The 17,632-nt window shown below is 46.4% G+C and overlaps 5 protein-coding genes across 5 annotated transcripts in view; 2 read left to right on the top strand and 3 right to left on the bottom strand.

The window, feature by feature from the left end:
- The window catches only part of GLAREA_00112 (SH3-domain-containing protein), a gene marked incomplete at both ends in the record, with an annotated part of 4,606 nt that extends 3,679 nt beyond the window's left edge, over positions 1 to 927 (bottom strand). Inside the window, 3 exons of the mRNA XM_008084872.1 lie at positions 41 to 391; positions 442 to 728; positions 780 to 927. Of these exons, the coding sequence (XP_008083063.1) occupies positions 41 to 391; positions 442 to 728; positions 780 to 927 (786 nt within the window). The remainder of the gene's footprint in view (positions 1 to 40; positions 392 to 441; positions 729 to 779) is intronic.
- A 973-nt stretch (positions 928 to 1,900) lies between these two features.
- On the bottom strand, positions 1,901 to 2,926 carry GLAREA_00111 (GroES-like protein; the record flags this gene model as incomplete). Its single annotated transcript, XM_008084871.1, has 1 exon — positions 1,901 to 2,926. One exon carries the CDS (start codon positions 2,924 to 2,926, stop codon positions 1,901 to 1,903), a length of 1,026 nt encoding a protein of 341 aa, XP_008083062.1.
- Positions 2,927 to 3,589: 663 nt separating this feature from the next.
- Positions 3,590 to 5,145, bottom strand: GLAREA_00110 (uncharacterized protein; the record flags this gene model as incomplete). Its single annotated transcript, XM_008084870.1, has 3 exons — positions 3,590 to 4,369; positions 4,432 to 4,575; positions 4,645 to 5,145. 3 exons carry the CDS (start codon positions 5,143 to 5,145, stop codon positions 3,590 to 3,592), a joined length of 1,425 nt encoding a protein of 474 aa, XP_008083061.1.
- Positions 5,146 to 7,112: 1,967 nt separating this feature from the next.
- Positions 7,113 to 13,823, top strand: GLAREA_00109 (uncharacterized protein; the record flags this gene model as incomplete). Its single annotated transcript, XM_008084869.1, has 4 exons — positions 7,113 to 7,364; positions 7,423 to 7,747; positions 7,794 to 13,717; positions 13,773 to 13,823. 4 exons carry the CDS (start codon positions 7,113 to 7,115, stop codon positions 13,821 to 13,823), a joined length of 6,552 nt encoding a protein of 2,183 aa, XP_008083060.1.
- A 1,446-nt stretch (positions 13,824 to 15,269) lies between these two features.
- On the top strand, positions 15,270 to 16,018 carry GLAREA_00108 (Golgi apparatus membrane protein tvp18; the record flags this gene model as incomplete). Its single annotated transcript, XM_008084868.1, has 4 exons — positions 15,270 to 15,306; positions 15,366 to 15,381; positions 15,574 to 15,666; positions 15,718 to 16,018. The coding sequence occupies 4 exons, from the start codon at positions 15,270 to 15,272 to the stop codon at positions 16,016 to 16,018; spliced, it is 447 nt and encodes a 148-aa protein (XP_008083059.1).
- Between the last annotated feature and the right edge of the window lie 1,614 nt (positions 16,019 to 17,632).

The raw sequence follows: 17,632 nt of genomic DNA, 5'->3' as shown, positions 1-17,632 counted from the left end.
TTCCTTGTTCTTTGATAAACGCAACGATATCCTTTTCTACCTCGCAATTTTCCAGGGCTAATCGAACTTTCTCGCAGGAGGCATCATCGCTAACACAAACTGTCGAGGCAATGTTGGCGAAGCTCCAGAGACTGCTTTTCATGAAATCGAGTCTCTCTTCCTCCAGGTCTTGAAATTTGTCGGCTGCTGCTTTCCAGTCTCGGTTCCACCTGCCTGTGGTTTCCTCCAAGGCTTTGACTGCATTTTCATATTCCGTGTTCGATGTTGCGAGATTGATTTGCGTCTTCTCCAGCTTTGCCTTGTTCTTTCTTTCTTCTTGTCCCATGACCATGTGACCCTGTGCCAGGTAACCTTTAATCTTCAAGCACTCTTGCTCGTATCTATCGCGAGTCTATAGCATGATCAATACCCCTAGTTCCTACACAGATCGAAAGAACATACCTTATTAACAAGATGAGTCTGCTGCACTTTAACCTTCAATAATTTTTCAATACCTCCTTGGACAATCTTTCTGCGTTCCTTCATTGCACCAGCAAATGCCGCCAGCGGCTCCTCCAATTCCGTCTTCATTTGTCCAGCAATATTCTGATGTGACTTTCCCATTTGTTCCACCTCTCCACGGAGGACATCTAAAGAAGCTCGAAGCGTTCCTGCTTCCTGGGAGCCCAAGGCTTTGCGGGATAGGGTAAGTAATTTGCGAGCATATTCGTCTTCGAGTGACGCGCGAGCTGCATTGTCCTTTAGTACACCGATAAACGGGAAGTGGCATTGTCACACACCTTGATAAAATGCCTTCAACTCATCACAAGTCTGCTTCGCATTATGCATGCGTGAGAGCAGAGGCTCAACTCCAGCGTCATCTTTACCCCAAAAGTTGTTGGCAAAGCTCAAGGAGACCGAAGGACCGTCTGATACTGTTCCAGGCATGATGATTTGTTTCCAAACTTGTTGTTGACGCCAAAAGAAAATACAGAGACGCGACGCTCAGAGAACAAAGTATGGGCTTCCTCTGGCCGCTTGAAATATGGAAGATGGTCAAAATCAATACTCGAATCGATATAGGAAGAGTTGGAATGAAATGATCGAGCGTTCGGCAGGGAACAAGCTTCGCTACACTGCGGAGAGTAAACAGTGTGGTCCGAGCTTGGTTGCCATGGGAGAGCTCCTGCAGAACCGACAAACCTTGAAAGTCCCGCCCAGTCACGTGACCCGCAATATTCTCCTTCTAATATTTGTTGCTACAATTGAGACATGAAAAATGTAGTTCAGTAGGAACATAGAAAAAAAAAACTTTTCTCGATCACTACCTTGGAGTTTGGGATTATTTGTCCCTCGACGTCGCGTCACATGTTTCTTGTCCGCTTACTTCCATTCAAATAGGTACGTACCTTAATCTTTGTCGAACGACTGAAACTCGGAAACAACTACAAGCGATGCTAAGTAAGTCGGTTGCTAGTATTATAGCGTACATCATTCAAGTGACTTAAAAGTCCACGCCCGTCAGGCGTAATCGTTTTCTGGAGCGCCCAAAGACAAGAACATTTCACAATTACGGACGACCATTCCCAAAATTCATCTGAAAGATGCGAGGCTCATATCTCGAGCGCTCTTCGAATGCTCGCCTGAACAACATTGCTCGCCAATATACAGCTCAAAACCATATAGCTTCTACTTAGAATGTTTACGCTCACTAGCTAGATGCTGCTCTTGAAAGTGAATATTTCTTTCTATATCTAGCAGTTAGAGATAACTAAGGCACGTCTTCTATCATCGCAGTCTCTTTCAAGGAACCAATATTTCTATTTCTATTTCTATCCTACCCATAAGTTCAGCGGCACGAACATGACATTGAAACAGAGAGCGCCTATGCAACAGCAGACCAAAAGCTAACGATCTGGCATCAAGTGTCGAGTACAACGACAACCTTCTGAGCCGAAGTCCCCTCCCGTTGGAGATTCACAGCTGTCTGGATACTCGAGAGTCCTCTTCCTGCGACCAGGGGTTCCGGGGCGGGGATAAAAGATCCAGCTTGAAGCGCATTTGGTAAGAAATCTTCATAAACAGCCTTCCCAACGTGATTATCCATGATAGATAATGAGTATACCTGTCTCATGCTGATTCCATCAGGTGGGTCTGGAAATCCAGGCGTCACGGTTGCCACGAACTTAACGCCTTCGGACTGTTCGACAACGGCTACAGTTGGTGCCCACGCTGCACCCCCGACTGCATCGAAAGCACCAGCGATGACTTTGCCTTTCAATGTAGTTACAATGTCCGAGACGACACTAGTGCTGTTGTAGTCAAAGACATATTGTGCTCCAAGCTTCTTGACATATTCGAAATTCTTAGGCGACGCTGTCGTCACTACTTCATAACCCGCTGCGACAGCAAGTTGGATCGCGCAGCTACCCACGCTCGATGCACCTCCCCAAACTAACAACGACTTGTCAGTCGGACTCTGTGCCGGCTCGGTCGGGAGCTGGAGGTTGAGGAAGTCCGGATTGAAAAGGCCAGAAGAGGCAGTGGAAACGGCTAACGGGAGTACGACCGCCTGTTCAAAAGAGATGGTATCTGGAATCCTACACGCCATGTTTGTCTCGAGAATAGTGTAGGCTTGAAACCCCTTGTCCTCATCTCGTTTGGTCCCAAAACCAGCTGCATTGCCAATCACACGATCCCCTGTTTTGAACAGTGTGACATCTGACCCAACAGCAATGACTTTGCCAGCAACGTCCTCCCCAAGGATGGTCGGATATTTCAGTGGCAATATAGCCAACGCCTGGAGCTTTCCATCGATTGGATTGACCGCAAGTGCGTGATTCTTTATGAGAATTTGGTTTGCTCCCGGTGTCGAGAGAGGATATGGTTTGATCTCAAATGGTTTGGCTTTGGCGGCCGTGATCCATGCGGCAGTGTTGGACGTCATTGTGGTCTTGTGGTTGTAGAAGAGTTGAGTAATTCGTGTATATGGTCTTGGAGTACTGCCCGTTGAGAAGTTTGATTTGCAAGTGTCTTTCAAAATGCGTAGAGACAGAATTCTTGGAGTGTTCATGAATGAGTTGGAATATTGGTTCAAGCGGGTGCCATGTCTAGATTATATACACCTCTGGAGAGGCTCTCTGTGCGTGAATATTCCGGATAAACGCAACTGGCCGGTGCCGTTAAGGAGGAGTCCGCAGCTTAAACCCGCGATTTGCGTAGTTAATGAGGTCGATCCAAGCCTGTGGCTACTCGCGCGCAACGCTAACCGCATTGAGAAAGATTGAAGATATACCTTAGGAACGAGCCATCACATGCGTAAAATTTTCCCTATCAGGTTATTGTAGCCCTTGCCCTGTTCATATTCATGCACAACTAGAAAGAGATGCAAGATAGAATTTATGGGATAGATACAGGGGTGTATTTTTCAAATTGCTTGCTTCATGGACTTGTATTCAAGAAGTGCCGTGTTTTAGTCATCTACGTACGGCAATCCGGTCACACATGGACAAACCATTTCCAATTCTATCCCTCCATTCATAGACCGACCAGACTATGATTCTAGACCTCCAATCCTCTTATGATCACCTAAGAAATCCTGACCAGACTATCATACAACCACTTTCCAAAAAGCATCGGTCAAGCTTTGGGTTCTACACTCAATGCAAGTCAGCCATGAAACTATAATTGGGTATGCGAAGCGAGCATCGATTTCTCTCACCTTTGCAAGCAGCGTAGCTTGACCTAGACCCATTTCTGAGCCTATCCATTCGAGACAACTTCGCATGTATTCACGTAGCTCTTCTTGAAGGTACGGTACCTGAGTTGCAACGTACAGCGGATGCATTAGAAGCACTCCTCCCAAGAGTCTACCCTGTTCTCGTATTTCCGAACTTGTTTCGAGCTCGTTGACAAAGACATGCAGATTATCGGTAAGATGAAATGCGATTGATGCCGCAATGTCTTTGGCTATCTCGTTCGCAATGGTCTTGTACTCTGCATATCCATCGATATCCCCTGTAGCATCACAAAGCTTAACTCCGAGTAGGGTAAGAAGTAGTCGAGCAGCCCGGAACACATTCCACATCCCTGCAACGCAGAAGTCAAAGTATGTGTCAATCTTCCCGGGCCAGAATCCAACTTGGACTTTCTCGACATGTTGGCGCTCTTCGACGTGGCCAATGGTGGTGGGTTGTATTTCTTGAATTCGAGATTTCTGCCAGTTGATAAAACGGCCATCTAAAGCAGTAATTTCATTCTTTAGAGCGTGGACTTCTTCCATTTCGAGCACTGCCTCAGATTTATTCCACACTGAGCTGAGTTGGAGTAAGATACTTTCAAGGCTCTCACCGTAATTAGAGAATGCGGATGCTGAGAATACACCGATATTCTGTCAAGACGATTAACTTATGTAAGCTCAGTTCTACTGGTCGAAAAGCTGAAAGAGATTACCTGTTTAATACCCACGCCCTGAATCAGAGGAGATCCCATAGTGCCGAGAAGGCTAAGGGGAGATTGCCCAATCTTTAAGAGCGCTGCTAGACCATTAGCATGAATAAGATGTTCTCCATAACTGCTCTCAGTGGTTGCTGCTATCTAATCGTCTGTTAGGTATAGACTAAACCCAAGCATAAGATCATCTGGGAGTTACTAGAACAGACTTACCTGATAAAGGCCAAGTAACAAAGCCACGAGTTTTGATTCAGTAGTATTTGCCAAAATTGGATCATTGATAGTCTTGGCAAAAGAACCAAGGACTTCTTGATAGAGCCGTTCCGACTTATACACCAGATTCGGTCTCCGCAATACTTTGCCGTGGCAGCTGAATGATACGGCTTGACAAGCCTTTACAAGGTCAGATGCCGGCCCTAGGCGACCTACAAGTGCTTCTACATCATGGAGATACCCCCGCGATAAATCAGAATTTGTCGACGTAACACAGAAGTCATAGAGGAAAGCTCTAAAGGAAAGCCAATTACTCTCCTCCTCGGATCGCTCCAGAGGTATGGCATCCTCAGGAAATAGATTTGTTCCTGGAATTGAGACCCGTAGAGGCAAACTACACTTCCGAGCAGCTGATAGATGAGAATAGGACTGGGTGTTCTGTATTTCGTATAGAATGGATGCATTACATTCGTAGCCACGGCATGCGCGACTGGCTTTCATGCATCTCATGCAAGACTAGAATTTCACTCATTAGTTTCTCAGAGTCAACGCTTCCTACCAAGCTAAATCGTCCAGCTTCGTAATTAAAAACTTATTCGACGGCATCAACGTTCTAGAAGGGCGACATACAGGACGAGTCTCATCGCACTGTCGGTAGGGCGTGTGTCAGTAGAGATGCCTGAGAATTTATGCATGAAAGGACGGAACATACCCGTTTTCGGCGGCTTCTGCACGTCAGGCACCCTCTTGATGGACCCCGATAGACCATGAGAGAATTCAAGGTCTGTCTCGTATGTGAGATCACAGGAACCTGGAAGCACGCTATCTACTGCCTGGTGAAGCCTCGAACTCAGATCCAGAAACAACAAGAATATGTCAAGGCACTGAAGAATTTGTAATAAGACAGATTAATTCGGTCTCATAATTGAAACAAAACATATTAATACGAGATTATTAGAGCCTGATCATTCTAGTTGTTGAGAAGAGACAAACGGAGTCTGCAATTGACTGAAGGTCTGGAGGCTATACCCTTAACGGTTAGCGTTGCGCGCCTTTTTGATCAAGGATATGTCTGACATATCAAAACTTTGATGTTGCGTACAAAGGTACCTCCTTGAGATTTGTGGGTATTCAACACCCAAAAGGTCAACAGCTGAAGAAAAGGAAGAGTATCCCAGTCTTAGCACAATTGACTGGCAACATTCCCAGCGCTAGGCGTCTATACAGCAAGCTTCACGATTTCCGGTTCGTGGAGCGACAGCAATGCTTTCCCAACTAAACAGACATTCTTTCTCATGATATACTTGAGCGGCTCAGTCAGTAGAGAATGATCTTTCAGTAGCCGTATCCTCCTCAAAAGCCTCACCATCCATCACTCCATCGACGTACGCGGCAGTTGTCAGAACTTTACCATAGAGTCAACTATGTCTACACACGTGCCAAATGTTCTTCCTCAAACTACAGCCTGGCGAATGAAATCAAGAAAAGTGTCATATGAAAGTTCTGTGTTATGGAGCAAGTGAGAGAATAAGATTTAGTTCCTATTCGCCATTTGCTCCTGCGCTCTAATCAAAGACATAGCTCCATGATAACACGAATCTGGCTTCGAGCACTACAATGGCTATTGTTACAGCGCTGGGTTGGCCCTCGACGGACAAGTGCTTCGTACAGCTCACTTAAGCGGCGGGAAGTACCAGTATCTCACATAGAGAATGTTTCATGTTTCTGGCACAATTACAAGATGATTAAGAATCCACAGAAGCGCTTGATTGTACAAGAAGCGGTCTTTGAATCTGTCATATGGTGACTGCATATGACATGTTATTTTCGTGCAAACCTTTGCCTTATACACCGGGGGTCTCCCACGACAAGTTCCACCAAACACCACAAGTCATAAATCCTGACAAGCTCTTGTCTGTCGTCAACTTCGTTGCAGTTTGCGCATATAATGGAACGCAATTCAGATAAAACCCTGTGCAGGATGTGGCGTTGATCGCTCTATGAACGCCGATTAAAAACGGCAGCTGCAAAGTCATACAACACGAAGGGGTAGACTGAAGCTTGAATAGCTGCTATGAAACATACCTAGACATGTTAGCAAGCAAACATGAGGAGAAGTAAACTTTGATTGAGCACTTGGCAACATTGTCTGCTATCACCCAGCAGGCAAGTGTAATAAAGTTGGGGTCCCTTTTTCGGTGCCTGAGCTTCAGGTGCTAGACCCAATGTGGTTAGACAAAGCTAGATTCACTTCACGATTCTGGCATCGCAGAAGCGCGACGACATCCTACCTCCCATCACTGATACCACATATACAGCCTCGCCCCCTTCGGACGCCCTACTCTACATTCACGAACTCTGTCGCATCTCATCAATGTCCATACCTCCTCGGTAGACCTTTCTTTCGTCCATAGAGATTGAGAGTTGGCTCTCCGAAGTGGGTCTGCGCAAGAACACTTGCAACTTCGATGGTCAACTCAAGAGGGGGCACATTTACACCTTCGCCTGCACAGCAAACCATTGTGACTGGCGTTAGTCATTCACCTCACGGATCGCATCACGGTGCCTTTAGTGCTGGCGCAAGTCCCAGCACAAGCAGTCCCACTGGATCAAATTCACTTACCAAGATCGTGGTCGCTCAGGTTTACCTCCTCCTCAGCACCATCAAGGAGGATAAGGATCGCACAAAGTGGGAAGAGAAAGCTGAGCAGCTCAGAAAGGTAAGTCGGCGACCACGTCGGAACCTACTCATCCGCGACTGACAACGACGCCTTGCAGCTGATCAATGACCACGGTATGGAAGTATTCCAAAAGTACTTCAGTCGCCTTGTGACTGCCAATGCACACACGATCTTTGGACTGTCGAATAGAACGCCAAACAACGCAGCGACCTATCCGATATTATGTGGCGAGATAGAGAAGATTGGGCGAGATGTCGAGCAGGCAAGAAAGATTGCGGAATCAATAGAAGCCGCAAATGAGGACATCTATCGCGATTTCGACCTGTCGACCTTCATGCAGCATTTCCACCTAGACGCGCTCGAGAAGACAATTCTAGCACTGGCATTCAAGATAGGCTCGAGGCCTGACCTCAAAACCAAATGTAAGTCGTGTTAAAGCCCAATACGCTCACGCTAATAATTTCCTAGCTGATGCAATATTGGCTGCAAACTTTATTGAACTGACTAAAATCCTCGCCCAACAATTCCCCGAATCTCGAGATATGGCGCCTGAATTCCTAGCGACCATTATCGATCGTTTCATTCAAGAACATCCACCCAATTTCGACCAACACGCAAAAGACGAGCTTATCTTCGCCATTAATTTCCGATACACCGGTTCAGAAGCTGCCACTCCTACAGAAATTCTGGCTGCTCTATATCTGCTGAAGAGCTTGGGCGATCGAAACACATTAGTTCACTATCTAAAGCTAGTCGGATCGAAAATTACACAGGAAGAAGATACTTGTATACATTATCTGAGAGCAGCCAAGGGTGAAGGTGTACAGCTGAATGAAGAGCAGGTCGCGGCGGCTTTAATATATGCCGCCATCAGTCAAACACCCGTCTTATATATGCCCACCTTGGTCAACAGCATCCGCAAAGTCGTCTCATCAATTAGCTGGCCTGAAGTAATCCGAAATTTTGATCAGGAAAGCCTACGAATTACACCAAAACAGTTTTTGGCCCTTTACAACGGCCTCCGGCCTCTGGCGCAAGACGGCTTGTTAGACATCCAGCATATGTGGGGAGGAAAATGGCGTAATCCTGAAACGCAACTTTCTTTCATTGGTGCTTTTCTCTCGTTGACATCTGACCAACTTGATGCTACAACTATTCCTAACCTACAAGTATCCTTCACGTTAGAGGAGTTCACAGGAACCGAGCCGGAGACGTATGAACGAGCAGCGAAAGCCGTCAAGCATCCTCTTGTTTCTTCCTGGGCGTTATCGGCTATGTTCAATGTTGCATTGGAAGGCCAAGATGCCTCAGAAACCATAGAGGCAAAAAGACTCTTTCAGGGCGTGGTTGTTCCTAATCTTGACATTTTTCTGGTCTCTGCTTTCGGCGTTCCCAAACCTTGGCCTGATATTGCGGTCGACACCATTAATACCCTATTTAATCGCTTCCTCTACAAATACGATCCCAACTACGATTTTGTCTGCGACGGGTTATGGAAGAAGGACAAATCATGGGTTGCTGCACGGCTCGTAGATGCCCATGCAAAATCACCAATGGATTTACCTCTTATATTGGACCATGCGATTCGCCATAACTGGCTGGAGGACTTGGTATCTATGCTTAGCGGCTTTGGGCTGGATCTTACTGCTCTTGCTCATGCTCGAGGCCGATTGGACTTAAAGAAATGGATCGGGCTCCTGGATGCTGCTCAAAGGCCAAACCTTTCTTCATCACTGATCACATTTTTGAGTATCAAAGCAAGACATGAGCTTGATTATCAGAAATCTGATCGTCTCATCAGCATGTCATTACCTGTCAAGACTATTTACGCACTATTGACTGTACTACGGGAGATACTCGATACGGCTCCTCCTGAACATGAGCTCATAATCGTTCAGCGCCAGTGCATCACTGCGTATCCTCGTCTTATCAATTACGGAGAAGGCTTCGACGATGTGATCGACAAAAACGGGGAGTCTGGTAATCTTCTCCCGAGAATAGCAAACGAGCGGATGGAAGAGCATTACAAGCGGATGTACAATCAAGACCTGGAGGTCAGACAAGTCGTGGAGGCTCTGCGCTCATATAAAAGGTCGCAAAATCCAGAGGACCAAGACATATTCGCATGCATGATTCATGGCCTCTTTGATGAGTATGACATATACTCAACTTATCCACTCGACGCTCTTGCCACAACAGCTGTACTGTTTGGTGGTATCATTCAACATAATCTGATATCAAACATTCCATTGGAGGTTGGTCTAGGCATGATTCTCGAAGCAGTCAAACCTCGAAGCCCTCCAAGCGAGTCCATGTTCAAATTTGGCTTACAGGCCCTTATACAAATGAAAGATCGACTGAGTGATTGGCCCGGGTTCTGCAATCAGCTACTTCAGATCCCAGGACTTCAGAATACCGAAGTGTGGACCAAAGCGGAAGAAGTGTGGCAAGCCACGCAAGAACAGGGTCAAAATGGACTTGGAAACGCCGCCGATCATCAGTACCCGAATGGCGGCATTACCGACAACAATATTGACGAAATGCTCGCCCCGGAGCCCAGCTGTGCTCCCTTCAACGCCCTTTGGGTGGATGATTATGGTACCGATTACGACGTTCCGAACAGTAAAGTCCAGGAGGAAATACAGTTTTTGATGAACAATGTCACTGCCGAAAATCTAGAGGACAAATATGTTGAACTTAGAGACATGGTAGCAGAGCAAAACCAGCAATGGTTCGCAAGCCAATTGGTTGAACAACGTGCCAAGAGAGAACCGAACAACCACCAGCAATACCTGAATCTCATCAAGCTTATCGGAAGCAAGACATTGTGGTCTGACATTCTTCACGAAACATATGTGAGCGCTTTCAGGTTATTGAATTCTGAAAGTGTGCTCCATAACCAGAACGATCGCACTCTCCTGATCAACCTTGCAATCTGGCTTGGTTCTCTTACTCTCGCACGGGACAAGCCAATCAAACACCAAAACATTGCCTTCAAGCAGCTCCTTATGGAGGCGTTTGATACCAAAAGACTTATCGCGGTCATACCGTTCGTTTGTAAGGTTATGGCACAAGGACAACATTCAACAGTGTTCAAACCGCCTAATCCTTGGGTCATGGACATCATCCAGCTTCTCATGGAGCTCTACCACCATGCACCTGACGTGAAACTGAACCAAAAATTTGCGATCGAGGTTCTCTGTTCAGATTTTGGTGTGAACCACGAGGCCATCGAGACTTCCGGGGACATTCTCAATCGCGCACCGATTGAGGAGGCCACAGAGGTCATGTCCCAGGAGGTCATGGATCGCTTCGAAAATCTTGCCATCATCGAACGTCTTGCAAGTGAAAGATTTTCTCCAGAACAGATTGCAAGATCTCTTCCGGACCTTGGACCGGATCTTATCCTGCCTCCACCAAATGACATGGTCAACCAAGCACGGCTGCACGAGATTCTGCGCACTGCCATCAGCCGTGCTGTTGCTGAGATCATATCACCTGTCGTTGAAAGATCAGTGACCATTGCTGCGATTTCAACGGCTCAGATGATTCATAAGGATTTTGCTACCGAACCCGACGAAGAGAGGGTTCGTGCAGCTGCTATCAACATGGTAAAGAAGACCGCTGGGAGTCTTGCCTTAGTAACGTCGAAGGAGCCACTGCGTGCTAGCATGACCAACTACATCAGGTCTACCTCTGGTGAGCTTTCGCAGGGTCTGGCCGAGGGCACGATCATCATGTGCGTTAACCAAAACCTTGAACTGGCTTGCAAGCAAGTTGAGAACAAAGCCGAGGAGCGCGCTGTCCCCGAGATTGAGGAAATGATGGAGAACGAGCTTGAAAGGCGACGACAACACAGGCTGATGAGACCTGAGGAGCCTTATATTGATCCAGAGCTGAGCCGTTGGTCCTGGACTATACCCTCTCCTTACAAGTTGCGACCAAACCGGGATGGTCTAAACGAGCATCAAATGGCCATCTATGATGAGTTTGCTAGACAGCCACGTCCTCAGTCAATCTCAGGCACTGCTCATGTCGCCACATCGTCCGATGCGACTAGATCGATGGCCAACGAGATATTGCAAGACCAGTACTCGGCAGTGCCTCATCTCACAGGCCCTACAGAGCCACCTGCGATGGCTCATGCGAGCAACCACCAGCTTCCATATGCTCCAAGTGCCACCACAACCAATGGCCGACTGCCAAACATGCCGCAATCACAGATGGAATCAAGGCTTGTCACTGAAAATTTTGAAAAGACTCTCATGGAACTGAAACGAGTCGCGGCTGAATCCTCAGAGGAACATTACAAAGACCTTCCGCGGCCTAATCCTGTGGTCGATTTCATGGATGCACTATTCAACTTGATCGTCAGATGTTCAGGAACCCCAGCTGAATTGGACATCATTCTAGTGGACAGTCTGTGTGCCTTTGTTTTCAGCGGCTCGTCGCAAGAGTCTCTGCTAGTGGAGTGTCTGGTCACGGTACTAACACAAATTTACCGGATTGGCGCCAAATATACAAATCGGATCGCACTCCGAATTGGCCAACAGCCCAGCGAGTCACTGCTGAATTTCCCACTAGCCGCTGCTTTAATTGAAGAGGGACTACTTGAATGGCAACGTGTCGATTCAGCAATCTCTAAAGCCATCCAACATCGCAAGGAGGAGGCACTCGAGTTCTTGTTGGAGATAGTTACGAAGTTCTTGTGCAATGACAACCCTTCTGCACTTTATACGGATCTCGCAAGAAGTTTGGAAGTTGCCTGGAACTGGATTGACGATGCGGCCCTTGCAACCCCTGAAGTTGGACAAAAGTTGAGGCAAGTCATGAAGGCTTCCGCTGTCCCACAACACGGTATCCGCAGCGTAGATGACCGATTGCACGCCAAGCAGGAACAGATGGCATATGTGTTTGACTCATGGGTTCGTCTCTATGACAACAGCATCGCAACTGAGAAATCTTCTGCCGAGTTTATTGAGCAGATGTTTCAAACGCAGCTCATCAACGATCGCGACGATCTCCTCATATTCCTCCGACAAGCCATCGATAGCTCTGTGGAAAAATTCGAGCACCTCATTCAGACCCACCTCATTGTTGATGCCTACGTACCTATTGACGCTCTTGCTAAGCTGGTCTCGTTGCTTGTCAAACGGCCCCAGCGTGATGGTGAAGTGAAGAATGACCGGGCTAAGTATCTAGGAATGATACTTTCGCTGGCTGTCTTTGTTCTCAATTACCATCACCTCACCCGTGGGGAAGCTTTTAACCAGAGAGTGTTCGCTCGCTTCTTTTCGGCTTTACTAATTCAGATGAAGCCGCTTTCCAAGGACGAGCTAAGTGAGCTTGAATGTCGCGACATCTTGTTGGTCTTCGCACGCAACTTCCTAGAATTGGACCCATCATATTTCCCTGGGTTCGTGTTTCAATGGTTCAGCTTGATCTCACACCGAGATTTCATGCCCAATCTATTGAGACTCCCTGAACAAGAAGGATGGGAGCCGTTTGCCAAAATCATGGAAACTTTGTTAACTTACGTCGGCGATTTGCTGAAACCCATCCATCTCGCAGAGATGACAAAGCGAGTCTACGGCGGAGTTCTCAAAATACTTGTCGTCTTGCAACATGATTTCCCAGATTTCGTTTCTGCCAATCACTCCAGACTATGCGCTAAGATCCCAAGTCATTGCATTCAGTTGCACAATTTAATACTCAATGCGAACCCGGTTCGATTCCAGAAGATGCCCGATCCGCTGCAACCTGGATTAAAGGTCGACCGCATCGAAGAGATGCGAACCAGCCCTCAGATTGTGACCAATGCTGAGGAGATCTTGGCACAAAGTGATCTCCTGGAGCTGCTCAACAAATCAATCCAGCAAGGCCCTTCAGAGGATGTCGTGGCTCAAATATCTCATACCATTCAGCGCAAAAGAGGGCGCCAATCTAGTCTTGGCTTCACCCCTATCAACGTTGACCGACGACTGATAGAAGCACTGATCATTCACGTGGGTATGCAAGCTATTGCAAAAGCGGAGGCGAAGGATGCACCGACCTTCGCAATAAATACTTCCGATACAGCACTGTTCAAGATGCTTGTGCATGAACTACAACCTGAAGCTCGCTACTACTTTCTCAGCAGCATGGTTGATCAGCTGCGATATCCAAACTCACATACGCACTATTTTAGTCAAGCGTTGTTGAACCTCTTTGGCAGCGATATGAACGACCAAGAAGAGTCGGATATTCGCCAGCAGATCACTCGGGTTCTGCTGGAAAGATTGGCTGGCCAATGGCCACAGCCATGGGGACTTATTGTCACCATCCATGAGCTCGTCAAGAACGATCAGTACATGTTCTTCGAACTCCCATTTATCAAGTCTGCAACACCCGATGTAAGTGATCACTCATCCCTTGTTTTATTTCTGGCCATACTGACTCGTGAGAAAGGTCGCTGAGCGCTTCGCGGCTATTGCAGCACGCCCATATCCTTCGATGTAATAAAGCTTACCAGCATAATTTTATGTGTTTGCGTATTGCTATATATTCGATAAAATGAAGCCTTCCTCCCAGCGGCAAATCCCTAACCCAAATTTCATAATTAAGGGATATCTAATCATGGACGACCGCTTTCTTACATCTGTTACATATTCTATCAAGCACAATCGGCGTTTTTTGGTCCACAGATCAATTCGAGATTTCTTCTCTGCATAGCGAGCGAGGGGTGGGATTATTTTACATGAGACTTGCGAACACTTCTGGGAAAGGCGGGTTAGGAAACTGCTGCACTCTTCGAACTTCTTAGTTTCTCCTTTTTTTCTAATGGCATCTTACATGATAATGTTTTCTCGATCCTCTTTTTGCCTTATTTGTATGAGATGGTTTACGTACGATGGGGCAAATCAAAATCGGGGCATGGAGGCGCGCGGGATTAAAACAAAGACATAAGGAGGGCGCGTGTTGTGTTTTTTGGTAGACGGCTTTTTTGCTTACCGTAACTTGCCTTTGCTATTCTCTTCTGCGAAGCGGTGTAGGCATGGCATGGAATGGACGGGTTCTACCTTTGTATGTATCATAAAATGGGAGTTTTACTAGTCTTTATTGAGATATATTGATTGCTGCTTCATTGTGGTGTGATGTGTAATGTTCCTGCCTACAAGTACCCTTGGGATTCCCCTACATATGAGTGCTAAGGAATGAACATTGAGATTCAAAAAAAAATCTCTACCGTGACCATCACTGAAATTCCAGGTTGGTTTCAAGTTTTCAAGTTTTCATGATTTCGTTATTGAGTTGTCCATCAAGACTGTAAGTCTGTAATTAAAGTTTGCGATTACACCAGATTAGACCTTAGAGAACCTATCGAAAAATATAGGGAAATGACTATGTGTTGTGCGCCTTTAATCCTGTTGACTCCCTACTCCCTAAGGATCTCTTTACCCATGTTTTTGACACGCGGTAGGAGTCAACTTCTGGAAATAGTATGTAGGGGCAGCACGTGGCCAATGTTATGAGTAACAGGGAGAATTGAAGACAGATAATTTTATGCAGAATTGAAGTTAAAGGACAATTGTATAAGTATCAATGAAGACGCACGCTTGATAGAAATATTTTGAACGATCGCGGGGATACTTTTGGCCCCCAATTGTTGAACTTCCTTGGGAATTCGGTTGCCTGTGAGCTTCAGCCTCGCAGCTTGCGACTCCTACTGTAACGCCACGTTTTCTGACCACCTCAAGAAACCCATTCACGCAACAACAAACAACACCAACCTTTCAAAACACTTTTCATCGGCCATCCACCGCAAATACCGAAATCAACATCCTCGTAGTCTTATACTTGAAAGTGATTGGATTTCTTCACCATAGCAATTGGACAAAAGACCCAGAAGGCGCATTCGACCTCTATTCATCAGCATAAGCACAGGTTCATCACCGAATCGCAAATATGACGATCGCAGAGGAGTTTGCGACAAGGAATTTCAGTAGGTCTATCTAAGAAACGAAGCTTTAGATGGCAGATTGGCTAATAATTGGTTTGCAGGTATCTATGGTCAATGGTAAGCTCTATGTGGTTTCATATAGTTGTATGCTCGCATTTCCGAAATATGCCGCGCGAACAAAGACATCCTCAATAGCCTCCAGCATTATTACTAGATCGGATGTTGGATTGTCGAACAGCTTGGGCAATAGAAAGATGCGCGACAGTTTTGGTATCTAGAGCTACTTGCTAATAGATTATTTGCGTACAGGACCGGAGTGATATGCATATTCCTCTGTTTCGCCCTGGGAATCTCCCATCTCTTCCACGTCTCCATCATGATCCTCTTCGGAGCTCTCTGCCTGTAAGTCCCCCCCTCCCACTCAAAAGACAAACCTAACCATCCCTTTTCCAGCGCGAGTTCCTTCCTCATAATCTTCATCGAAATCCCGCTACTCCTCCGCATCTGTCCTACATCGGCGAAATTCGACACCTTCATGCGCCGGTTCACCACAAACTACATGCGAGCTGGAATCTACCTGGTTATGGGCATCACTCAATGGCTTAGTTTGATCAAGGAGGCTAGTAGCTTGATTGCGGCAGCTATTATGTTGACGTTGGCAGCCAGCTTTTATGCTCTTGCTGGTGTTAAGGGACAGGGTTTCGTGGGTAGCAAGACACTTGGTGGACAGGGTGTTGCTCAGATGATTATCTGAGGGATGAACAAGTCCGAGATCTGGTGCGCGTCGAGAGAACGCTGCGCGGATACCAGGGGATATGTCAAGAACTTGCGGGATCGAGGTACAAAAGACGATTGAATTGGTCGATACGGAGCGGAATGAGCGAATGATAGGAGTGTCAGACTTCGACAATTCGAGGGAACGCAGCATTGGGCTATGGCGTTTATGGGCTGGAAGCTAAACCTTTTCACGCTTTGTGAATTTGGGCTTTTGATCACGATGGGATTATCGACCTTTTGTGCGTCTCGCGGGACATCTGTTGGTTCGGAATTTGAGTGTGGTAGTGTACTTTTATGGTATATCTTTTTGCAGGAAAACTTTCTATATGATCTGTACCTCTGTTTTGAGTGCTATGTCGGGTGAGGTCTGGCTCTCTGATACTGATAACGTAGATACGGCTGGGCATGCTATTATTGTCATGTAGTCAGTTATGAGTACTAGTAGCTGTCGTCCTAAAGGCGGGCGGACAGTCCCGCGTACCATTTCCAGAATTGGCAGCATTATCACCAGCTAAATAGATGGACCGGATCGACTTTTAGACGGACTTGCCATACGGTCTGTCTAGCCGGTTCTTGGAAAAGCTGTCATACCCTTCACATTGCCTACACCCGAGTAGAATGCTTCATTGATTTCCACGAAACATTAGAGAAAAGTTGGATAGAAATTACCTGGGTAGCAATCGAGTTCTTAAGCTTATACAACCACATTTCTCGTTAGCTGTGCTATTTAAGCATGCAATACCTTGGTCGCACGTCAACTTTCATAGCCAGCATGATAGTATAGCATGTAAGTGATATATCTACCAACCATAGCCAGAGAAAAAGAACAGGTTTTACCAGCACGATACTATGCATTAGACGACCAAACGTAAGCGTCATGAAAAAAAGCAAAAACCCGTGGAACACGGCCTAACTCGTAAGACCCTAACAAAATGATTATTGACGTTGACTGGTTATGATTGGTATTTCCTCGAACCCATGATCATCGCGGGGAAGGGACTTAAAGATGGCGCACTACTGCAGGTTCAGCAGTCCCGTGAACTTTCAGATTTTCTAGATGGCTTGAGGAATGACTTAGGAAAGGTCGTCACGGTGATGCCGAGATATGCAGAATCGAAATATTTGGGCAGAAGACTCCGGGTTCTCTTGGCGGTCTGCGAATTAAACATATGGGCGATAGCTTTAGGATAATGAACAAGCGGTGGAGAGAATTATTTGCTGATCTTCTCTCCTAGCAAAAATGTTACTGGCTCATGACATGCGTATTTGCTGCAAATCAAGTCTTGCTGGAAGCAGGATTACGATTTGGGTGGTTTCTGGAAGTCCAGGCCAACTTTGTGGGGAGGGTGAGGGGCATGACAACCTGGTGAGAAAATACCTCTTCGGCGTCCAATTAACAGCCGCTTGTAGGTCAATGGAGTGAGCGTCGACCCAATCATTGCGACTCCACTGTGAGGGTATCGATCGAGTGCATATGGAGCAAGAAGCCGTTATGATAGCTTGGAGATGGAAGTGAGGAAATAGCTTTGATTCAGTACATAAGATAATAAATAATTTAAGTAAAAGATAGCTATAGAGTGTATAGAATCAT

The sequence above is a fragment of the Glarea lozoyensis genome (assembly GCF_000409485.1).
Source record: "Glarea lozoyensis ATCC 20868 chromosome Unknown GLAREA3, whole genome shotgun sequence".
Lineage (NCBI taxonomy): Eukaryota > Fungi > Ascomycota > Leotiomycetes > Helotiales > Helotiaceae > Glarea > Glarea lozoyensis.
This window is presented reverse-complemented; position numbering and strand designations above follow the sequence as displayed.